General features: G+C 41.7%; 1 protein-coding gene across 2 annotated transcripts in view; it reads right to left on the bottom strand.

The window, feature by feature from the left end:
• Positions 1-11292: 11292 nt before the first annotated feature.
• The window catches only part of RNASEH2B (ribonuclease H2 subunit B), a 46982-nt gene continuing 32647 nt past the window's right edge, over positions 11293-25627 (bottom strand). The window contains exons 8-11 of one of the 2 annotated variants that reach the window (XM_067291746.1): positions 25356-25434; positions 24386-24428; positions 19598-19678; positions 16678-17425 (exon numbers count right to left, since the gene is read on the bottom strand). In XM_067291746.1, coding sequence (XP_067147847.1) covers positions 17318-17425; positions 19598-19678; positions 24386-24428; positions 25356-25434 — 311 coding nt within the window. In that variant the 3' untranslated portion in view covers positions 16678-17317. Of the gene's footprint in view, positions 13301-16677; positions 17426-19597; positions 19679-24385; positions 24429-25355; positions 25435-25627 lie in introns of those variants that run through there. The other variant, XM_067291749.1, reaches the window with a different exon arrangement.

Below are 25627 nucleotides of genomic sequence, written 5' to 3' on the forward strand. Positions count from 1 at the left end.
TCTCAGCCCCTTGACAGAAGATAAACCCCATTAAATCTGAAAGCGCTCCTTGAAGAGATTACAAGATTGCCAGAGGAAGAGAACAGCACCGCTGTAACGCCACTGGGATTAACACCACATGGCTCCTTCAAAAAGAAAAGAAAATCAACGCCCCACAGATTAGGTGGATAAAATAACAAACAAATCCAAATGGCAGAGCTCTCTGAAAATGCAGAAGGGCCATCAGCATCAGCTGGGCTTCTTTCCAGTGAGGTAGGAGGGAGGCAAAAGGACTTTTTTGGCCCTCTGCAAATACATATTTTACCAACAACTTGGCAAAATGAACAAAGTCCTTCCTAGGAATATTTGCAGCTGATACAATGCCTCATAGAGTGCTAAAAAGGAAAAACAAGTTAGTGACACTGACTGGCAGGAGAATGGGCCACAAACAATCAATATGTACGGCAGTGCTGTCACTGCAAGTGCTTATGTTTAGGGATAAAGAGCATATGCCATCCTGGGAAGCAGTGAATCTGAGAAAAATGCATGGTGTGGGTCCAAGTGGACTGTTGATATACCATCCATACCATATGCAACATTGTGGTCAGAAGGGAGAGTAGGATCCTGGATACAGAACTGGAGATTCCCAAGTAGGATCTGAAAAAATATAGGGAGTGTTCAGACCTGAACCAAGAGAACAAGAAAATAGGTTTTAATGATGAAAGTCTGCAATCTATCAGCTTCCCTGAAGGAAGCTGAAGGATGACAACACAGGGAACGGAAGAGCAGTAATATGTTTTCCACAAAGGAAGATGAAATCCAGTGACTGGAAGGTAAAGTCCAACATATTTAGGATAAGAATAAAGTACACACTTTTAACTGGGAGGGTCTTTAAGCACAAGAACACCTTGCCAAGTACTGTATGAGCAAATCAAGGTTGGATGCTTCTTGTTCTCCTAATAATGGTAATTTAATTTATATAGAAGTTCATCCAGGTCCTGTATTATCATAGGACCACAGGAGAATTCAGGTTGGGAGGGACCTCAGGAGGTTTCTAGTTCAATCTCCTGTTTAAAGCAGGGCCAACTATGAGATCAGATCAGGTTGCTCAGGGTTTTATTCAGTCAGGTCTTGAAACCTTCAAGGGTGGAGATTGCACAACCTCTTTCCTGTTCCAGTGCAGGACTGTCCTCATGGGGAAAAATTTTTTCCTTACATGCAGTGAGAACCTCTCTTGTTTCCACTGACTTTTGTTTTCTCTTGTTGTTTACCATGGTGAAGAGTCTGGCTCCATCCTCTCAGTCAGCTCCCTGTAGGTATGAGGCTGCTGCTGGGTCCCACTGAAGCTGTCTCTTCTCCAGGCTGAACAAGTCCAGCTCTCTTGTTCTTTCCTCAGAAGGCAAGTACTCCAGCCCCCAAACAGCTTGGCGGCCTCTGCTGGACTCGCTCCTGTTTGTTGATGTCTTTCTTGTCCTGAGGGACCCATACTGGATGCAGTGTCCAGATGTGATCTAATGACTGCTGATTAGAGGGGGATAATTCCCCTTGCTCTACCTGCTCTGCTCCTGTTGATGCAGCCCATGATGCTGTTGCCCTTCTGTGGTGCCAGGACACGCTGCTGGCTCCTGTGCAGCTCGCTGTTCCCTGGCCCCCAGGTCCTTTCCACAAAGCTGATCCCCAGCCAGGCCAGCCTCCCCTGTGTCACTGCAGGAGACTTCCTTCCAGGGTGCAGGACTTTGCATTTGTCCTTGTTGAATTTCAAAAGGTTTCTGTCAGCCCATTCCTCCAGGATGTCTCGGTCCCTCTGAATGGCAGCCCCCCTCAATTGTATTGACTCATCCTTCCAGTTTGGTGTCATCTGCAAACTTCATGAGAACATACTCCTTCACCTCCTCCAGGTCACTGACAAAACTGTTAAACAGGACATGTCCTAGGATAGACCCCCCCCAGCGGTACCCCACTTGTCACAAGCATCCAGGTAGGATACAACCCATTAACCACAACCCTCTGAGCCAGGCCATCCAACCAGGTTTTTAATTAGCTGGTTGCCCACCCATCCAGACCATAATGTCCCAACTGGATACAATAATACTATAGAAGACTGTGTCAACAGCCTTGCTAAAGTCAAGGTAAATGGCATCTACTGCTCTCCCCTCAACCACAAATCCGATCACTTTATCACAGAAAGCAATCAGGTGGGTCAGGCGAGATTTACCATTGGTAAATTCATGCTGATTGTTCCCCATCATCTTCTTCTCCTTTATGTGCCCAAAAATGTGCTCCAGAAGGACTTGCTCCATAATTTTTCCTGGGACTGCAGTGAGGCCAGCTGGCCTGTTGTTCCCTGGATTGCTGTTTTGGCTATTTTTGAAGATCAGTGTGACATGTGCCTTTTTCCAGGAGACCTCCTTCAGTCCTCACTGCCTTTCAAAATTGATAAAGACAGGCCTTGCAAGGACAATCTCTCAGCATCCTTGGATGCAACCTGTTGGTCCCATGGACTTGTAGAGGTTGTTTCACTCAAGTAATCCCTGGTTCAGTCCTGCACTGGAGGTTATTTTTGTCCTCCTTGAGCCCTTTCACTAAGTGCAGAGGTCTGGGAGACCTTTTTCTGGTGAAGACTGAAGCGAAGAGGCCATGGAGCACCCCAGCCTTGTTGGTGTCTGCTGTCACTAAATCATCTGCCCCATTCAGCAATGGGCCAACATTTTCTTTGTTCAGCCTTTTACTACTAATGTCATGATAGAAGCTCTTGTTGCCCTTCATGTCTCTTGCAAGTGTCAATTCCAGCTGTGCTTTGGCTTTTCTGACACCATCCCTGCATGCCTGGGCAATGTTTCTGATTTCCTCCTTGGTAGTCTGGCCCTGCTTCCACTTCCCGTATGCAGTCTTTTTGCATTGAAGCCCTGACAGGTCTACCTGTTTTCAAGAATTTTGGGATGATCTGTTCCTGTGCTTGGAGGATGCTGTCCTTAAAGACCTGCCAGCTTTCCTGAGTTCCATTGCCCTTCAGAGCAGCTCCCATAGAATCTCACCTACCAGTTGACTGAATAAGCCAAATTCTGTTCGCCTGAAGTCCAGGGTCTGTACTCTGCTACTCTCTTTCCTCATTTTCAAAAGGATCTTGAACTCCAGTGTTTCACAGTCACTACACTCAAGGCTGCCATTGATTAGCACATCTACAGCCAGGTCTTCTTTGTTAGAATCACAGAATGGTTGAGGTTGGAAGGGACCTCTGGAGATCATCTAGTCCAACCCACCTGCTCAAGCAGGGTCACCTAGAGCACGTTGCACAGGATTGCGTCCAGGTGGCTTTTGAATATCTCCAGAGAAGGAGACTCCACAACCTCTCTGGGCAACCTCTCCCAGTGCTCTGTCACCCTCACAGTGAAGAATTTTTTCCTCATGTTCAGATGGAACTGTCTGTGTTTCAGTTTGTGCCCGTTGCCTCACGTCCTGTTGCTGGGCACCACTGAAAAGAGCCTGGCTCCATCCTCTTGACACTCTTCCTTCAGATATTTGTATACACTGATAAGATCTCCTCTCAGCCTTCTCTTCTCCAGGCTAAACAGGCCCAGCTCTCTCAGCCTTTCCTCATAAGAGAGATGCTCCAGTCCCCTAATCATCTTTGTGGCCCTTCGCTGCACTTGCTCCAGTAGTGCCACATCCCTCTTGTACTGGGGAGCCCAGAACTGGATGCAGTACTCCAGATGTGGCCTCACCAGGGCTGAGGAGAGGGGGAGGATCACCTCCCTTGACCTGCTGGCAACACTCTTCCTGATGCACCCCAGGATCCCATTGGCCTTCTTGGCCACAAGGGCACATTGCTGCCTCATACTTAACTTGGTGTCCACCAGCACTCCCAGGTCCTTCTCAGCAGAGCTGCTTTCCAGCAGGTCAACCCCCAACCTGTACTGCTGCATGGGGTTATTCCTCCCCAGGTGCAGGACCCTGCACTTCCCTTTGTTGAATTTCATGAGGTTCCTCTCCGCCCACCTCTCCAGCCTGTCCAGGTCTCTCTGAATGGCAGCACAGCCCTCTGGCGTATCAGCCACTCCTCCCAGTTTTGTATCGTCAGCAAATTTGCTGAGGGTGCACTCTGTCCCTTCATCCAGGTCATTGATGAAGAAGCTGAACAGGGCTGGACCCAGGACTGACCCCTGGGGGACACCGCTAGCTACAGGCCTCCAACTAGACTCTGTGCCACTGATCACAACCCTCTGAGCTCTGCCATTCAGCCAGTTCTCAATCCACCTCACTGTCCACTCATCTAGCCCACACTTCCTGAGCTTGTCTATGAGGATGTTATGGGAGACAGTGTCAAAAGCCTTGCTGAAGTCAAGGTAGGCACCATCCACTGCTCTCCCCTCATCTACCCAGCCAGTCATTCCATCACAGAAGGCTATCAGATTGATTAAGCATGATTTCCCCTTGGTGAAGCCATGCTGACTACTCCTGATCACCTTCTTGTCCTCCACATGCTTGGAGATGGCCTCCAGGATGAGCTGCTCCATCACCTTTCCAGGGATGCAGGTGAGGCTGACTGGCCTGTAGTTCCCTGGCTCCTCCTTCTTGCCCTTTTTGAAGATTGGGGTGACGCTGGCTTTCTTCCAGTCTTCAGGCACCTCTCCTGTCCTCCATGACCTTTCAAAGATGATGGAGAGTGGCTTAGCAATAATGTCCGCCAGCTCCCTCAGCACTCGTGGGTGCATCCCATCAGGGCCCATGGATTTGTGGGTGTCAAGTTTGCTTAAATGATCTCTAACCTGATCCTCCTCGACCAAGGGAAAGCCTTCCTTTCTCCAGACTTTCTCTCTTGCCTCCAGGGTCTGGGGTTCCTGAGGGCTGGCCTGAGCAGTAAAGACTGAAGCAAAGGCAGCATTCAGTAACTCTGCCTTCTCTGCATCCTTCGTCACCAGGGCACCCCCCCCCCCATTCAGCAATGGGCCCACATTTTCCCTAGTCTTCCTTTTGCTACTGATGCATTTGAAGAAGCCCTTCTTGTTGTCCTTGACATCTCTTGCCAGATTTAATTCCAAATGGGCCTTAGCCTTCCTTGTCACATCCCTGCATACTCTGACAACGTTCCTATATTCCTCCCAAGTGGCCTGTCCCCCTTTCCACTTTCTGTATACTTCCTTCTTCTGGCTGAGTTTTGCCAGGAGCTCCTTGCTCATCCATGCAGGTCTCCTGCCTCCTTTGCTTGACTTCCTACTCATAGGGATGCTCCGCTCTTGAGCCTGGAGGAAGTGATGTTTGAACATTAACCAGCTCTCTTGAACACCCCTTCCTTCTAGGGCCCAAACCCATGGGATTCCTCCAAGTAGGTCCCTGAAGAGGCCAAAGTTTGCTCTCCTGAAGTCCAGGGTTGCGATCCTACTTAGTGCCCTGCCTCCTCCTCGCAGGATCCTGAACTCCACCATCTCATGGTCACTGCAGCCAAGGCTGCCCCCGACCTTCACGTCTTCAACCAGTCCTTCTTTGTTTGTTAGTACGAGGTCCGGCAGAACACCTCTCCTTGTTGACTTCTCCACCACCTGTGTCAAGAAGTTGCCACCAATGCTCTGCAGGAACCTCCGGGACTGTTTGAGCCTAGCTGTGTTGTCTTTCCAGCAGATATCAGGGCGGTTGAAGTCCTCCATGAGAACCAGGGCCTGGGATCATGAGGCTACTTCCAGCTGTCTGTAGAAGGCCTCATCGACTTCCTCTTCCTGATCAGGTGGCCTGTAGTAAACACCCACAACAGTGTCACCCATGCTAGCCTGCCCTTTAATCCTTACCCATAACCTCTTGACTCGCTCTCCATCCACCCCTAGGCACAGCTCGATACATTCCAGTTGCTCTCACATAAAGAGCAACTCCATCACCTCGCTTTCCTGGCCTGTCTTTCCTAAAAGGCACGTAGCCATCCATGACAGCACTCCAGTCATGCGAGCTCTCCCACCATGTCTCTGTAATGGCAATGAGATCATGGCCCTGCGACCGCACACACATCTCTAGTTCTTCCTGTTTGTTCCCCATGCTGCGTGCATTGGTGTACAGGCATTTCAGAGAGGTGATCGAGCATGCAGGTTTCCCAGGAGGGATACAAGAGGATCCTCCATAGCCACATCCCATTCGCACTTCCCTGGCTGCATTCACCTGCTGGAGGCGTCCTGACTTGAGCTGTCTTTTGCCAACTACCCTGGCACTATAACTCTCCCCTTCCCCCATCCTTCCTAGTTTGAAGCCCTCCTTACCAGGTTGGCCAACCTGTTGGCAAAGACACACGTGCCCCACCTCGTGAGGTGGATCCCATCCCTCCCCATCAGTTGTCGATCTTCAAACAGGGTCCCATGGTCGTAGAAACCAAAACCCTGTTGCCAACATCAGCAGCGCAGCCAGTCGTTAACCTGGAAAGTCCGTCTCCTCCTCCTCTCATCCATCCCCCTCACTGGCAGGATTGAGGAGAAGATGACCTGGGCTCCCAGATCCTTGACCACCATCCCCAGAGCTCTGAAATCCTGCTTGATGGTCTCCAGTTTGCCCTTGGTGTCATTGGCGCCCACATGGAAGAGCAGCAGTGGGTAATAGTCTGAAGCGTGGACAAGCCTTGGCAGTCTTTGCATGACATCTCTCACACGAGCCCCTGGCAGGCCACAAACCTCTCTAGACATGAGGTCAGGTCGGCAGATAGGTGCCTCCGTCCCCTGCAGCAGGGAGTCCCCCACAACAATCACCCGCCGCTTTTTCCGGGCGTTCCGGCAAGGCACAGGGTCTGTTGTCCCAGGTACTTCCCTTGCAGCCATGCCCATCTCCTCCTCATCCTGGAGGGCACTAAACCTGTTCTTCAAATGCAAGTCTTCAGGAGGAGTAGGAGCCTTTCTCCTCCTACAAGTAGTGACCAGCTTCCAGCCACCTTCCACAGTTATGATGTACCATTTCACACGGCACAGAGCCCTCCGGCAACTCCACTGCTGTGGGGGGGTTGGGACTCCCGAAGCTGCACAGTCTCTGAGAATACCCTGTCTAGCTCTTGCTCAGCTTCTCAGATGCTGCGCAGCCTACTGACCTCCTCCTGTAACTCCCTTACCTGGCGACACAGCTCGTCAACAGCAGCACACCTCCTGCAGGAGAGCTGACTGCCAGCCCAGGCCTCCCAGAGAGGCCCCAAGCACTCCCTGCAGCCTGAGACCTGCAAGAGATTAGCAGATCCAGCTGTGATCACCCCTAGCTGGCCCATCCAATACCTGTATCAAAGAGTTATCCCTGACACCATCCAGAAATCTTCTTGACTGCTTGCATCAAGCTGAGCTGCTCTCCCAGCAGATGTCAGGGAGGTTAAAGTCCCCCATGAGAACTAGGGTCTGTGATTCAGGGGTTTCCTCAAACTGCTTAAACACTTCATGGGTTGGTTCGCTCAAGTAAACCCTGGCTCAGTCCTGCACTGGAGGTTGTTTTTCTCCTCCTTTCACTAAGTGCAGAGGTCTGGGAGACCTTTTTCTGTTGAAGACTGAAGCAAAGAGGCCATAGAGCACCCCAGCCTTGTTGGTGTCTGCTGTCACTAAATCATCTGCCCCATTCAGCAATGGGCCAACATCATCAGGTGGTCTGTACACATTCCCACCACAATGTCACACTTACTGATCTCTCCTCTGGTCTGGATCCACAAGCTCTCCACTGGCCTGTCATCTGTCCCATAGAGGAGCTCCATACATCTGAGCTGCTCCCTCACATAGAGAGGACAGTCCCACTCCTCATCTTCCCTGCCTGTCTTTCCTGAAAAGTTTTTATCAGTCCATCACATGACTCCAGAGCTTGTTCCTCCTGCTTGTACATACCCTTGAGGTGGGTGTCTCTTTGCCCTGCTTTATCATTCCTGAGGTCTTTCTTGTACCCAAGACCCTTGGCACGGGTAGAGAACAGTTACTGCACAACTCCTACACAAAATCAGAGGATGGAAAGGTGCTAAACCAAGTTCCTCTTCTCTCCCCTGTGCTGTCCAAGCTCTCTCTCTCCCATCTGCCCTTCCTGCCTCTGCTCCTTCATTTTGCATCTTGAGTGTTCTTTCTCCCTTAATGTCCTACAAAGAATACTCTGATCCCTGTAGGAGAGTATTTGTCCCATGCTGCTGGCCACTAAGCAGTAGCCCTTGAAAGGGAAATTTCAGTCTCTTCAACCTACCCATAAGCACACAGGGACAACTTAGTTTGGAAATAAAAACTCAACAGACAACCCTCCTTGAGGGCATTTCTCTGCCAAAGCTGCACTTTCCAACCAAATTGTTGGAGAAAAAGGGCAGCACACAGCACACTGCTGTTGCAATACATTCAGTACGGATTTCCCCACCATATTCAACTCCTACTTCTCCATTTTAATTTAACTCCAATTCTCTATATGATGGCTCTTAGAGCTGGAGCAGAACACATGCATATGCCTGTGCTGGGTGTGGATCGATTGCAAAGGTTAAAATCCTGTCCTGCCCGGGAGGAGTTCCATAGGAAATCTTTCCCTGTCTTCAGAGATCTTGCAAGTTGCCCAATTAACATGTCAGTCAATATGATATCTTGGGAACAACCACTCTGCTACAGCCCCATGAACATGTTCTTTGCTGGGTTTGTGGCATAATCAGGCTCACAACCACCACTGTGTGCTTTGGAGGAGGAACATCCTTTGAGAAGGTAGGCAGAAAGTTACAATTTGTGCTTACTAAAGCCAAAACCATACCAAAGCAGCACAAGAACTATAGGAGCTTTTGTCTGAGGGAGCAAATTGCAGCATTAAATCCTCCTCTGCAAATCTTATATTCTATGGAGTCCAGCCTAAACCACTAACTCAGAACCTGGATCTAGAAAAAAGCTTCCCTCCATCAAGACTTGGGAGCCTGGGTCAGGACCCAATTACTCTGCAACAGGTCATCTCCCTCGCACAGTGTTATGAACAAAGAGGTAATCTTACATTGCCTTGCCCAAAACTAAAGCAAATCAATGTCTCTGTGCAGCTCTGCTCTCTAAAGAGGTATTCTTCCTTTTGGTAGGCATATGGGAATTCAAATAAGTTCAGGCTGAGTTCACTGGATTCAGTTTTAAATGTATTTTCATTTAAGCTGTAATCCTGTGAGCTAGTAACTGTCACAACTTACTGTGATGAGGCAGGGAGACATAATTCACAGTTTATAGATGGAAGGCAGAGGGACAGAGAGTTTAAGGGTACACTTGGATATATTCTTTCAGTTGAGCCTTAACAGCTTAAACAGTTACAATCCTTTGGCTGTTGGTTGCTATTTCAATTCACACTGAAAGGCTGACTGTACCTCACACAGTAAGTCACAGCATCACAGCAAAAGGGGTGGGGGGCAGTTAACAGCTGAGAAACAATAACTGGAAATTAAGGAGCTAAAGCTCCTTAAAATCAGTCACAGGAGTACACCTGGAAAGGGGGGTCCAGATAACCACTTGTAAATTAAGCAGATAGTTTAGTTCGGTTTCTCAGTCCTTGTGGGTGGATGGGAGCATTTTAGGCATTTGAAAGTGGACTGCAAAATTATTACAAACAAATTTTTTCTCTTCTTTTTTCTTTTTAGCATTTGTCTTTCTGTTCCTAAGTCATGGAAATGTGTGTGTGCTGTATATGTTCTGTCTGTCAACACCAAAACCTCCCAAGGATGAAACTTCAATTCTCATTAGCTATCAATCTCTGTAAACATTCTGCTCAGCTTCTCAGACATAGGACTACAAGATCAGAAAGTACATCAACTATTTTGTGCTGGTTCAACTGCTACTAAATCAAGCTTGAACAGCTTGTGAAGAACTGATTGCAAATAGGGACTTCCAAGAGTGAGGCTAAATGAAGTGGCTGGTGGTTCCATTCACAGCCAGCACCAGTTCCATTCATTTGCAGGCTTGATGCAAGCTTTGATTTTGGTTATTTTGATAAATGTGGGTGCCTTTTTTAAGTAAGTCTGCTCGGCTCGCCTGAAGTCAAGGGGAGGTGGGGCTGCACCAAGTTAGCATCTTTTGAGAAAGACCTTTTCACCCATGGAGTGAAAAGACAAAGCATGAACACAAAAACACTCCCAAATTAGAAGCCAGACTTGAAAGCACAGCTTTTCACTTTTCTATTAGCTTCCCTTTTTGAAACTGCTGAGCCTCACTAGGGCATTGCTTTAGCTGGGATAACACTGCTTGCTTTGCTTTGCAACCATCAAGGTACCAACCATTTGGTACCTTTGCTCGGGGTACCAAATGCATTTTAAAAGGGAGCTTTTGGAAAAATTAAGGCAATTTGCAATGTAACCGACCCCAGGAGACTTAACTGTTGTGCACAAAGAGGATACTGGAGAGCTAAGCTTAGACACTCGAGCTGTGGCAGTTCTTTAAAGATGTAAAAGCAATATGCCATTTTCTTTAGTCTTTGCATTACTTTGAGAATTGACTTTATTGAGCTAAGCAGTGTAAATGCTATTTCATGTTAAAATAGAAGCTGCCTTAGTGCTTTGTCCTTAGCACTGGTAATTCTGTTTCTACAGATAAGTGCAGGTGAGTGATGGGTTTATGAAAAGGTACAAATCTTACTGCCTTTCCTGCTTGGTTCTCATTAATACCAATAAACACACTTGACCACCAAACAAAAAACACCATTACCTTTGCTTTGCCCCTTGTCCTCTGGATTCTGCAAATAGGATGGCAATAAATTAAGTCTCCTAAGAGTTTTGATACCTCATGTCAGCACTTCACACAGCATCATGTAGACACCAAAGTGTTTTGGCAAAAGAACAGCTTGTCCCCTGTGTCTGATTAACTGTCTGTCACAAAAAACAAGGGAGAGAACTGGCTATCAGTTCTGCATAGTCCTGTGGCTAAACACCCATGTACTATGTATGTGATGGTGAAGAATGTGAAATATGTAAAAAATGGCCCGAATACCATGTCATTCTCCCCATGTCCACTCTTCTCATCCTCTCATCCCTGAGATTTACTGCCATGTTCATAAAAAACAAAATGGCCAAAGTACGCAGGCCAACAACTATATTATATGCATATACAAACAAATTTTCACTAGAACACCTGTACAGTAAGGTCTTCAAGGATCAGCCTAATTGCTTCACTGAATCTGCCTTAATGAACTTTAAGATTTATATCTATTTATCTCAGGATTCATTTTTTCCCTCAACTCACACTAAGAATTATTAACCCATTAACTTATGGAGGCTAGCAGTATTAGTAGTTTGATTGCACTGTATTTCTCTGTGAAATTAATGAAGTAATAATCAATAAAATTATTCCAAAGGTATTTATTTCTTTGTTTCACATGAATTAAAAAGAAAGTCTGAAATAAAAATTGAACCACACTCTTTATTGAAATATATCATCTTATTTAGATTTCAAATATTTTTTGAATATAGGCTAGAAAAACAGAAATTTCAGCTTGGACCCATTTAATATTCCTGTAGTAGTGCCTAGAAACCTACATTAAAATAAATATTTTTTTCCTTGAAAAGGGATAGTGCACATTGCTTAACTAGACAAGTGTAAAGGTAACAGAGAAAATTCAGTGCAGATTTTTAAAGTAAGCATTCATATTACACTTATTTTCATACATGATTTCTACATGGACCATAGCTCCGTTCTTTCATATTCCAAACTGGAGTTGACTGGAAACTGAAAAGAAAGCTGAATAAGCTATTGCCTCTTCCTCTTGGAATTTAGTTTTCAGAAATATCCTAATAAATTCTACTCTGAACTCTCATGTGACTTGAATGAAGTTATGCAGGATTTGCCAAAGCGGAAGCAAAATATATTTTTACTTATTATCTGGAATGCTTCAAATATAGTTAAGTTTTACATTAACATTTTGGCCATTTGCTGTAGGTGTCTGTGAATTCTGTGAATGTAGGGTCATAGTTAAAGTTTACAGAAATACATACTCATTATGTTCAAAATCCTACCAATTATTACTTTAAAATAAAGTCCTTTAACAAAGATTTAGATATTAATGGTAGTTTGATAACCAGGTATTTAAGTTAAAGATATCAAGACCATGCATCTGACACAGAGCAGTTAAGCATCTCATAAACATCTATTTCCTGCCTGTTTTATGTAGTTTCAGGTTGATGTTTTGGTTGAAGTACACTCCATTGAAAGTGTCTCTTAAATGAGAAAAAAAAAATAGTAAAATTAAGTCTCTTTTTTTACTTGCAGGATTACATAGGACAACAAGAACCCAAAGAAACACACCAGTGTCCTCAAAAAGAAAAATGAAGCCTTCTGGTTCTCAACACAAAATGTAGAAGTATTCTATGCATGTTTAGATACCAATTTCTTAAAAAAATAAAGTAAAATAAAAACACAACTTCTCCATCTTTTCTGCTATTTTTATACAGTTTCCTTTCTCAACACATATCCTAGTTCAAGCCTTAGCACTTCAAGAATCAGACTGCTCACAGAGTCAGAGCTAGGTGACATTTTCTGGATAGCAGGTCAAGGTTGGCCAAAACTATTCAGATAAAACTCAGTGAAATAGCGGTCAGAAAAATTGAAATATTATAAAAAATAAAATTTTTTTTGATTATTCTAAGACTGAACATTTGGACTTTTTAGTCCAAAAGGGTATTTTGCTGAATTTGGCTAGATTTTGAAAAAAAAAAAAAGGAAAATTGCATAAAATGCATTTTATTATGTAGCTTCCAAAATCTGAAATTATGGCCACTAAAATCATATGCCCTTCTAAAATACAACAAAGAAAATTCATACAAAATCAAATAATTATTTAAGACTTGAGGGTGCTGTTAGTCTGACCTTGCAAAATACTTAGGCAGGTGCTTAATTTTAAGCATGTGAGTCATTGTGCCAAGAGAGGTTTTATGGAGAACACTAATGCACAAATATTAGTTAGACCGGCTCTTCCACTTCAAGATAAGCATGGATGTAAGTGCTTTGCTGGATATAGATCAGGATGCTCAGCACCTAACAGGACTTTAGGCACTGATCCAGCAAAGCACTTACCCACATGAACAACACTACTGACTTTAAGATCACTGCTCATGTGCTTAACATTAGGCATGCTCGTAAGTGCTTTCCTGGAAGGGCCCGATAGACCAATAGTGTATGAGCTATAAAATTTGAAGCAGTGTATGTTTAACACAGTGCATATTTAACAATGTTAATCTGCTGAGATTTGCTTTTTCTTGGAACATGGCATGTCTAACTTCAAGCATTTATTTTCAGAAAGTGTGTAAAAAAAGCCTTTAAAAGCTGCTTTGAGATTATGGTGAGTTAAAATAATATTAGCAAGTCTCCTTATGTTCCTTTCACTTCTTCTTTGAATGTCTTTGCACAGGCATCTAAAAAGAGAAGAAAAAAACCCTAGGCATAAACATCAATCTATTCAAATAAGCATCCATGCATTTAGTTTCCCTCTAAAAAGCTTAAAGACAGATACAATTGAACACCTGAAAACAAGAATCACTGAACCCTCCTAATTTTCAGATCTGAATCCAAATTTTGCCAATCGTGCCACCTTTTCCACTGAAAATATTCAAATCACCAATTGTCACTTCTACAAATAGAACTAAGTTTATTACTTAAGACTGAAAATGATGCGCAAGTGCAACCCTGAAATATCCCCAAGTCAGTATTGGTATTTCTATATGAAGTTTTCCATACCCAGTGATGTCAATTCTTTTGCAATGAGAAGTCTAAAAAAGTGCAAATATAAGAGCTGCTTAATCCCCAGACAACAACTATAAAAGCAACACAACTCATCAGATATTTACATGAACATGCAGAGATGACATGTTAATCCTGGAAAAGAAATAAAATAAGACCACATGTCTACAATGGTGCTGGCATGTTGTTTCATACGAAGCTAACCAAGCAAGAAATAGCAAAGCAGCACTTCATAGTGACCTACTGCTACTGCTGGCCAGTCATAGTAACTATATTTAAATCCTCATTGTGGTAGGAAATATTGTTTTATGTACTTGGCACCACATGCTCTTCATAACTTCTTACAGTTACATGTTAAGGAAGTTTCAAAGTAACTAAATGTATTTCATTCTTTCCTAAAGGGAAAAGAGTTTTTGTTTTCATGTGAAAGCTCTAATGGCTCTTGGAAACGGCTTGTGTTTTTTTGTCATTCACAAATTTCTGCTCAAACAGAGACACAGTCACTAATAAAATTACTATTGTTGTAAGTTACGGCATAGCTGACAGCTGGAAGTTGAGATGCGACACGCTAAAGTACAATGCATCTATGCATGGAGGAAGAACTCTAGACTAGTCCTCATGTGCAGAGATGTATGTGAAAATCACATAAAGGAAAAAAAAACAAACAAAAAACAGTATCGTAGATCAGAAGTCAAAATAAAGACCTTCCATCTGTATCAGAATTGTCCTCCTTCTGTCCTAACTTTTCACCAGAGAAACTGGGCCTTTCTTATTAGAAGAAATGTTCTCAAACTGTTCAGTCAATGACAAGACATGTTTCTAAAATTTATTTCACAAAATATTTGAACTGTTAAAACCAGAAGGCCTAAAATTAGCAGATTTAAATATCCATAGTAAAAGCTTCCACCATGCATCTGTCTCGTCTCACAGTTTGTTTCTAGTGCAACTATCTCCCATTCTTGGTTTTCCATTCAAGTGTCATCCCATGCTTGCTTGCTTTCTCATCATCTTCCAGTGCTTGAAATTGCTTTTTCATTAACAAATACACAATTCCTTTCCTCTCATTTACCAAAAAGCTCCCTAAGACGCTGTTTACTGCACAACACTTCTCTATTAACATGACAGTATGTACCTAGTTTGTTTTTTTTTCATAATATTATCTTGCACTTCTAGTGGCAGTTTTCAAAAGTTGTCACCCTTGGTGTATCTCTTCTCCTACTGATATGAATTGGGGTAGGGGGAAGAGATGACTTCCAAGGGAACTGCTGGATTAGGCTGAATGCTTTTCAAAATCTCACCGTTCTGGCTTATGACCACACTTGCTCATTCTGGGCTCACCAAATGCTAGCTCTTTCCAAATCATATCACGGACCCATTTGTTAATGCAATACATACTGCCACAGAGCTGACCTTCACTTACAGCCTAGACAGGTAAAGCAGAAAAAAAGCAAGATGGCAATTCTTAAGGCAGTGCACATAGAAAAATGTTGCATGCAATGACACCTACCATTAATTTTTAAACTTGTCTGATAGCTAATGTCAGAATAGGAAACCCTACTGACAGAGCTGCTGAAATTCCGGTTAAAATAGCTGAAGACCAAGGCAGCATGGTATAATAAGAATTTCCCTGTGTCTCTACATAGCATTTCCCACATTCTTCTGTCCCCTTTTGCTCCCACCTCTTATATTGTTTTAAAAAGTTATCATGAATGAGTAGAATTTTATTAAAGCACCAAATGATTTGGGAGAATGATTTTAATTGAAGTATCAATAAAACCTCTGCATCTAAATCACAGACTTTCCGATCTACATTTAAACACTTTCATACTGTGGGCTGATTTTCAGAGATAAGGAAGACTTATAGTAATGATTCCTCAGAATGACTGAAAAGCATTTTATTAAGGAACTTCATTTTGGATCCAGATAATCCACTTCAGACAAACATTTTTAAACTAGGAGCATTAATTATACACTTGTTCTCATGGGAATACATGACTCAATACCTTTAAGAGGGCATCCGCAATTGTGAAATAAATCTTCCTGTAATCAGAGATAATGATTTCATAGCAGATTTCCAAATATTTTCCTCTGTCTGAAATTCCACCCATACTGACTTCCCCATTTACAAACTACATACAAAACTTTGAAAAAACACTAGTTTGGAAGGCATACAAACCCCAACAAACTGCAACTGCAAAAGTGTACAATACTCAGCAAGGGTTTTCATTCATTTGCAGTTGGAATAAAATGCCACAGAGCTCTTTAACCTAGCAGACAAACACTGTAATGCAATGGTTGTACACTGCAGACAAATAAGTTTGAAGTGGAAAAATGGTATAATTATTAAGAACGAAGAAACTCTTAGTTTCTCTGAAACCCCCATTGTCAAGGGATACAAGTAGACGCTCTACTGAGTTGAAGTAGCAAATAATGAACTATTTAAAGATTGGCTGTCCTTCTAAAACACACATTGTAGCTCATCCACAGTTATGGCTCAATGGAAGAATTACTGGATGAAACTAAGAGCCAGTATTGTGCAGGACTGGGTAGATCTATACAAATTATCCCAGTGACTCCATTTCTTTTCATTTCTGTGAATCGGGGAAGTTACAACATAGCAGATAACTATCCTCTTGCCTATATAGGAATACTCTATAATGTGGGAAGAACACACCCAAGAGTGAGTAGTGCTTTTTAAATAATGATCCTACCTTGTGCATTTTTTTCTAAAGCTAAGCCTTATCTAAGACATCCATGCTTAAGCTTTTGAACTATGCATCCAGCTCCAAATAGACTTCTTCAAAACTCTCAGCTTCGTCTTTAAATAAATCTTCTTCTAATTATTTTTGTAAGGACCTACGGACCTTGGAACTAAACATAAAAATACCTCTAGATTGCTATGTGTTAAGAGATTTATCATGCAAGACCACAGTGATATTGTAAGTCTTTAAGGATTAAAGATTTATGCACAGGGAAATACCAAAAGCCCATAACTAATGTCCTGAAGCCTAACTGAACTCTCAAAACATACAGCAAGCACAACACGCACAAATTTGTTACATAAAGCAGTTTATTGTATTACATTCACACTGACATTTATTGCAATTTGTTTCTGGCAAAATCAAAATCAAACCTCAATATAGGCTCTCTTTGCCTTGATAAATTGCCACCGATGGCAATGCTTACATCAGCATTTAGATTTGGGTCAACATAGAAATCTGAAGATGCCATCCCACTCTGGTGTTACACTTGGCATAACAGTCTCAAAACATAATGCTCCTAATGAATCAAAAACCTCTCCTCTAAAATACATCGCAGTGAAGGGCATGTCTCCTGCACAGAATGGAGTGCAATGGAGAAAACTCTGTGGTGGCCTTGACTGAGCTTGCTCTGGGATAAGAAGCAGTACAGCCACAGTGTATGGTGCCGTGCTAAGCCCTGCTTCTCAGCACACAGGACCACTCTAATGCAGCTATGCTCTCTTCCAGACCCAGGCTGGATCTCTGCATGGCACTGCCTTGCACCAGTGAGACATAACAGCTCTGCCTGCACTAGCTCACAGATCTCTTCATCGCACTCCACTGTATATGCAGACACACCCTAAATATACTAACAACAAAAAGCCCCAAGGGACGTCTTTAGCTTAATGTAAAAAAAAAACCACTGTATAAAACTGTTTCAGGAACAAGCCTTTATTTTGATGCCTTAGGTTTGGAGCTAAAGAAAGCAGAAATGGACTTCATTCCACTCTTATCAACTTTGGCTAGAGCCTTCTGAGCTGCAGACATCTTGCTGTTTGCCTGTTAGTGAAATGAAAAACAAAAAGTTAAGCAGCATCTCTGTAGGAGGGGAGTGTAAGCTATAAACTCTTAGGTATGGAAGTCAAGCAAGAAGTTGAAGTTTTAGTATGCAGCAGTAAAGGTAACGTTATGCAGGATACAAATTGCAAGGGAAAAACCTTACAAAACAAAACTGAGATTATTCAAACAGAAAAATACTTGTCATGAATTACTTAACCTCAGACAAAGACAGGAATCAATTACAAGGACAAGGAGGTGAAAGATCTTTCCCTTCTGCAGAATGAGGTATCCCGACTCAAACATTTACTTTGGAATAATCCCTGAGTGTACATTAAAAGGAATAATGCATGCAATATAACAGATGCATACTGTACCCTCCGACTCAATCTCATGATTATGTTGTCAGCAGGTTGAATTAGGGCCTTGCATTAGAGATGATGAATAATTCACACTGAATTATTATGAAAGTCTCCCAGTAGAGTGAAATAAAGGGAAAAGGGACGGAAGAACTAAGATTGAAGAAGGTAACCAACCCTTGCAAAACACTTTGAGGCCACTGGGATAACTTCCCAGATTTTTACACCTAACACATTTTATGAGCCACATTTTATAGAGCTGACCTCTTTTCTTTCTTACATTTTGAAATGTTACGTTTTAAATCTCTAGCTGCTTTCCCTATTAAGAAATCTTTGCCTTGACCTTTTCCTATGATACATCTCAGACTGTAGGACTTCATAATTCCACTACTTCAGATCAGCTAGAAGGTTCTGGGTAGGATGGAGATATGCAACTACAGTATAATTGTCTGTGTTACTTACTGTACAAACAAAAACACTGCCAAAGTGTTTAAAAAAGAGTGGTACACTGTACAGAATCCAAGAGCTATCTTTTCTTTCCCAGATTCTCTCATCAATGTGCTTCATTATTTTAGAAGTTAAATCATATTTAATGTTAAAGTGAATTATCTCTCATCAGTCTTTTTCTATCTTTATGCTCAGTTCAAAAGCTATAGTACATTAGGGGGAGAAGGGGGAAAAAACATGTATATTTTAAACTATTTATCACCTTTACTTAGGGGCAATCCTTTTCTCACTTCAAAACTAGTGTGTCCCAAATACAAAAAAGTTTGGGGGCGGAAGAGTGGGGGAGGAAGGGGAGGAATGCATCTGTCACCAGCTGCTGCTCTTTGTAAAGGAATAAAGAGTAGTCAGCATTTCGTCTGAAGGTCACAAGAACAGCACAGAGGGCCTTTTTGGTCCCCAGTGGACTGGAAAAGCATTACTTTTCCTTCGGTGTTCAGAGGAACAACCCAGTGCAAGCCTCACAAGCTTGGCACACACAGACGGAATCTATTTCTTTTCACATCTCTGTTGCTCCCCTAGGAATGATACAGTGGCAGACACTACTGGACTCAGATCTGTATTGGCCTCAAAATTTGTGTGGAAGTTGGCAATCAGCAAGCTTAGTGTTGATTTAACTTCATTAAATTGACATAAATAAGTGCACAAGCAACATTTCTGGTAAAAATAAGGCCTGTCTTAAAATCCCTGTGAATTTAAGTGAATGCTGCCATATTTGTTTCTTTTTCAAATAACTGAAATTTAACAGTTGATAACACTAAGCCATAAGATTTCTCACCTAAAGAACTCGGAAAGTTTTGCAAACATTAACTGAGCACCTTAACACATTTGTTGAAGTCTGTGAGGTTCACTAGAAGTTTCATGGATAAAATATAGCCAAAGAGTGACAGTACAGAGGAGTTCAGAGTGGGACATTAAGAGTATCAAGGTCAAACTAAAACTGAAAGAAAAGTTCAAGGAGATTATATTGCCAGTTCTGTGTTTCTCCCAGCACTCTGAAACCAGTATCACTAACCATAGCTTGAAAAGAGGTAGGAAAATGTTACCATTTTCAGATATCTCCTACTTAAATTGGCCACCACCAAACATTTCAAACACTGGTTCAGAAGAGTTTGACTTTGCTGAGGTGAAGCCATGTAAAAAGTGAAGTGCATTGTCCTGAGTCAGAGCCAAGTAGAGTACAGCGGCAGACATCTGTCATTTTGTATTTGTTTTTCTGATGTGTTTGGAGGAGAAAAGAAGGGACCGTGTGCAGTTGTTGGGTACTAATCTACACTTTAGCAGAACATGCATAAGTGCAAGGCTTGCTTACCTTTTTATTTTTCAGACTGCTGCTGTTAAACTTAGTATAATCTTCCTCTGCTTCCACAGGGACATCTGATAATTTCCTTTTCTGAAATGTTAAAGAGTGATGAAGTTGCTCTGTCAACCACTGTTATGATGCACACACATGGAAGTTTAAAGCTTTGGTTTTATAACATAACCATAGCACTGAAACAGGGCTTGGAACCATCTGAGGAATATGCAGTAACAGTGGTAGATCTCTTCTCATCATTGTCTTCTTTAGGCATGAACATATAGCATCTCTGCAGTATTTAGAAGAGATTATTTAATGTCATGGGACGCATTTTCTTCTTTTTAGCCTTCTGTGGAATGACTTACAGAAATCAATTCAATACGGTTTTCAGCTTCCATGGTTTTGACTCTGGTTTCAAAGTCTATGTAGAGAGCTTTTGTGGAGCCGTTGTTGGAAGTTACTGTCTAACAGCCAGGGAAGCTACAGCCAGGTGCCCATGGTCTCATGGAACCATGAAGAACCAGCAACTGCAGTGTTATTGCTATCTGCCAACACCAATGGATCATCATCTAGTCTCTATCTGTTTGTGCACAACCTCTCAGAGTAATTAGTTTCTACAGTTCAGCAACAGTGAAACACTCGCAGAGATCTACTGACTGCTTTATCACTTGAATTCAACAGTATATTAAGAAGCTTGACTCTGCGTGTATTGGGTGTATTGTAATGGAAGTTAAGGGTTCTCCACACTCCACATGATCAGGCCATAAGAATGAATATTTCTTTCCATAAACTGTGAGCATGTGTTTAGTTTAAAGGTGAAAAATTTCTGGTATGTTTCCAAAACGGAAAAAAAAAGTACATAGTATTTTACAACGCTGTATTATTATTATAGAACTGATATTACTACCCTGTCCTTAATATCCTGTGAAATCCAAGCTGTGGTCTTCCTAGTTTTTGTGCCAAAGAGAGTGATTTTGCAAGCAACTTGGATGGTACCATACCATTTTAAGCTCCTGTTATATTCATTTTGTTTATGGCACTTCTGACCTCTTGTTCTCCCTCCCTCCCTCCCTCCCTCTATTCCTCTCTCTCTCTTTGGCACAGAAGCCAAGTCTGCAGCTTAGATTTCTCAGCCCTTAGAACCAGATCCAGCAGCAGCCTTTTCTTTTGATTTCAATGGGATCTGGATCAGCCTCTTTGGGAGGCTGTTTACTGCACTGTGATTACATTTTCAAATGACAACCTAAAGAATAATGACTACTCTCCTCTTTTTGGAATCTGATAAACAAGTTTTTAAATCTTACAATAAAACATTTGCATTTCAGCAGAGTGTTTGGTTGTAGCAGATCCTACATATTCTGTTATGATCTGCCAATGGCCAGACTCCCTACGCTGAAAGGCTGGACAGTACGATGATTACAACACAAGATCAATGGCTTACAATTAATACAAAGATTAACTATACTATGTAATTTTGATTTAATCATTAAATCACAAAGTCCAGACTGTACCCAGTTTACCCTTGTAGTATATAAGAGAGAATCTGTCATAGCTTTTCTGTCGAGCATTAAAGTTTCTAAATCTCTCCTCTCTTCAAAATTTATTTTAACATTATTTGTGAACATGCAGTTTCTTTCCTATAATAAGAAATACATGTTGGATTCTTCCTTATTTGTAATAATCATATACTGTGTCTGTGAATACACCTTGCCTTCATTAAGAGAAATTTAAATGCAAGTGAATAAAAAAGGGTCTAAAGGAGACTACAGATTTCAGAGTACAAGCCTGCCTTCCTCCTGTGAGGTTGTGAAATAAAGGACTGTTTTAAGCTCTGGAGCTGCAAAGACTTAAACAGAAATGCATCGTGCACACCCTGGTCAGTCCTCTGGAAATTAATGGGATCCTCAGAAAGATTTCACTGCCCAACAACTGAACACAGTTCTAAGCCTCATTTCCTCTGTAACCAAACTGCTGAAATAAAACTATTTTTAAAAATAGATTCTCAGAACTATCCCAATGGTATAAAAGCTATTCGTACATAATACGTAATGCACATCACATGTAGTTTAATATAGTTGTTGTAACATGCTTATATGGCTAATGAATATCAGTTGGCTCCTGATGTGTGTTTAATATTTCTTACAATACATAAAGATAATTCTTAGCAGAATCAAAGGGCCAAGTAACTGTGAAGCCAGAACAACTGTCCAACCACATGGAAATAACTTATATCCATGGATATACATTGGAGAACAAATGCTATTAATAACAGTAGGGCCCAATTATTCCTGCATGTGCTAGCTGACATGCTGCTTAACAAAACAGTCACTGAAACAGCCAGAAATGATGTTATTTTAAACTTGGTTTTGGTAAGTAGCAGGGACATTGCAGAAAAGGTCATTGCAGTAAGTAACCTAGTTTCAGCAGAAATAGGGTCCCTCAGTTTAAATTAAATGAAAAGGATAATCAGAGGTAGGGCTCCTGATTCCAGAGGGTCAGACTTTGCAAACCATTCTCCTTATTTTTCAAAGCCACAGCAAAGGACTTCATGTGTCAAGAGGACACTTGGAATGCAAAAGAAAAAGACAGAAAAAGTGTTTTTGGATCTTTTACTTCAAACAAGGTTAAAAGTCCTGTAGGAAAGGGTGTCTCAGGCGAAACCGGATGAATCCTCCCCCTATACGCACTCACACAGATACAAACACATGCCCCCCAAGAAAAAAGAAAAAAAGATACTAGAAGTAAGCAGAAAGCCTACAAAGAATGGAAAAAAAAGTTTGATAAAAAAAGAAATTTGTTTCAGGGGTCAGGTAATATAGGGATAAAGTGAAAGTTGCCAAAAAGCCAAGCTGAGTTAGACCTTGGAAAGGAAATTAAAACAAATAGTAAAAGGTTGTTTAGCCATAGAAGCAAAAAGGGAATCAAAAAAGGCAAAGCAAGGCTGCTGTGCAGTAAAGGATTGGTCAGATATTAAACCTAATCTAGGTAGAGCTGCAAAATGAAGTAAATCCTTTAGCTCAGTAAAATGTTTTCAATAAAGATGAAGAGGTTAAACATAGGGGCAGAAAAGAGAATGGAAATCACTCTATTCAAGATAGAAGTAAAACTCAATATGCTAAAGGTGGTGGGAGACTGCCTTAGAAATTGTAAGTCCAGGAGCAAGGCCTGGCAAATGTAGGGACCGTATTGTTGCAGAATAGCAAAACACTCATCTACATATAAGGAGGAGGAAAAAGCGATTCAGTCAATAATAGGCCCTTTAACTGGACCTCAGCAGAACAGAAGGGGAAAAAAGCTGAAAGGAGTAGGAGTAATTAAAGATGTGGAGTAAATGAAAAACTAAATGTAGGTAATGCCATATCTTTTTTCTCAAAGATAACATATTTTGTGAATCTGTAAAGGATTACCAGAGGACTTGACACGGTGCCACCTAAGAAACTGAAATTAGAGAAAATGAAGATTGCATAAAAATTTGAAGGCAGGTAAGAAACTGGGTGAAGGGGAAACAAAAGCAGGTAATGCAGGAAGGGAAGACATTAGGCTGGGTGGAGATTACTATCGGAGTTCCCTGAATAATATTTATTCAAAATGTTAATTAATTGTTAATTAAAGATAGCAGAATGCTAACCTTTGCTGAGTATACATCACTGAGAAGCATTAAGAATACCTAAAGAGCTTGTAACACTGCAAAGGAAAAGCCAGAGAACCTTGAAGACTGGGCATATTACAAACAGATGAAATGTACAGAGGTATACGGTCATATACATAATAACTAACTGCATAAATTTCTGGTATAACCTGAATGCTAATCAACTAGAAATTGCAGTGGAGTAAAAAGACCTCTGTGTCTTAACTGTTTACAGCACGACTATGAGCTATCTGCTACATCCCACAACAAGAGAGGCAACCGGGATTCTAAGATGTAGTGAGATAAAATCCTTCCAGTTAAGACAAGAAGACAGACAAGAAGGGATGAATGCTATCATATTGCACTGGTAAAGATTTTATCCTGAATAATTATACATAATTATGGTCACCTGTGTTCAAGGAATTGAATCATGTTGGAAGAGGTGCAGAGAAATGTTCCTACGATGTCGAGGGAACGGAGAACCCATCCTACATAACCAAGTTTGGCCTCACAAAATGAAAACGGGGACAATATATGTTTTCCCATTACACACTGAGAGAACTAGTGTTAGGGAGGGAAAAGAGCCATTTCAATTAAAAAAAACATGAGAAAGTTAGCACAAAAATGCAGGGGAATAGATTGGCCATGAATAAATTCAAGGTGGAATTTACAGGAAGGTTTCTGAGCATCAGAGGAATGAGGTTATAGAACAGCCTTCCAAGAGAAGTAATGGAAATAAAAATTCTAATGAGACTTACAGTGGAGAATGGTCAGTGTATGAGAGATTATCCACCATGGTTGGTGGACCCTTCCAGGGTCCTCATAAATTATGTATGAAAGAAAACCTATGAGGTCATATTGTCCCATCAACCTCAATAAAACTAAATGAGCAAACCATGTAAGAAAAGACTGCTAACCAAAAACATAAAGTATGTCTCTTTCTTCCTCTCCCCTTTTTTTTAAATAGGAAAACCAACCAAAATATTGCTTAATAAGAAATATAAAAGTACCTGTTAACCTTCTTGTGTTATTTCAGACTGGCTTTTTACAAGGCCAATTTATTTTACTCATTGTATCGCACCCAGTGCTTGGCCTAGTCTAGTTTTAATAACAACACAGAGAAATTAGCCTATAACATAATATATGCGTCAATATCTTTCTTCTTAATATCCTACCTTCAGCTGTGGCTCTGGTGCTGGGCTTGTGAGTTCTGGAAGCCTGTAGAACAGAAGATTGCAGTGTAACTGAAGACAACTGAATAAAACTTCTGAATGACACAACCTGAAGCTTAATTCCTTCCCCATAAAAGATGCTTTGTATATCAGCTGCTCGCACATGGCATTTGTTTGCTAAAAAGTGGCTCATGGACATTGTATGCCTGACTTAGATACCTAAAACAGAGCCAGGCACCAAAAAAACCCATGGGCTTTTTTAAAAGTTAAGTCTGGCAGCCAAAACAGGAAAACCCCACATTACTTCTGATAACCTTGACTATTATTAGTAAGGTGATATTATATGGCAACTCTGTTATGCTATGAGACTTCTGAGGTGCAAATTGCACATTTTTCCCCTAGGCCACAATAATACAACTGAACTGAGGGGCAGACACAGGGTCCCAGTGATGCTTCAAGCAAAGTCTGCTGGCAGAGAACAAACACCAGGACAAGGATCCTGGCTCACCTTCCAGATTTAAGTATGAACTAACACAGGTAAGATACGTGAACGCAAACACCAGCAGCACTGACTGAGAATGCAAGGGAACAGGGGATGGGGATTCTATTGCTGGCTCTGTTTCTCGTGCTTGACAATTCTGGACAATCCACTTTAACTCTTTGGATTTCCATTTCCTCTCCTTTAAAAGGGGATAAATTGCTTGGGATTTTATGATGAAACTGTGGATAACAGACATAACAGACTCAGCTATTATTACCTCTCTCCTCCAGCCCATGCTTTTTAGCATCACAGAAACGATATAGAAATAATACATCCACAACTCACATCCGAAAATACCACTTTTAAAGTGTGGCAAATATAATCTCACTGCATTCACTGCAACCTTGATGACTAAATTTCAGTATTCAATAGAAATGACCAGAAGATCATTAATGTATACCACATAAAACTAGAAGCTGGAGCAATACTTACTCTAAGTATTTTGATAACTCCTTACTCAGATCTTCAGGAATATATTCTGATATTAACCCATGGGCATACTGTACATAGTCTTCGAGAACAGGGCAGGGAATGGAAAGGAGGAGAAAAAGAACATTCACATTATACAGTCATGCTGTCTTAGCCATGCTGTGTGTGCTATCATAAATCATAAGACTGAGCTAACAGTAAGAGACTTCTAAAGGATACACTGTGATGCTTCTCTGTGTTGAGTAGTTTATGTTATATGACACTTGTAGGTTTAT

The sequence above is a fragment of the Apteryx mantelli genome, chromosome 1 (assembly GCF_036417845.1).
Source record: "Apteryx mantelli isolate bAptMan1 chromosome 1, bAptMan1.hap1, whole genome shotgun sequence".
Lineage (NCBI taxonomy): Eukaryota > Metazoa > Chordata > Aves > Apterygiformes > Apterygidae > Apteryx > Apteryx mantelli.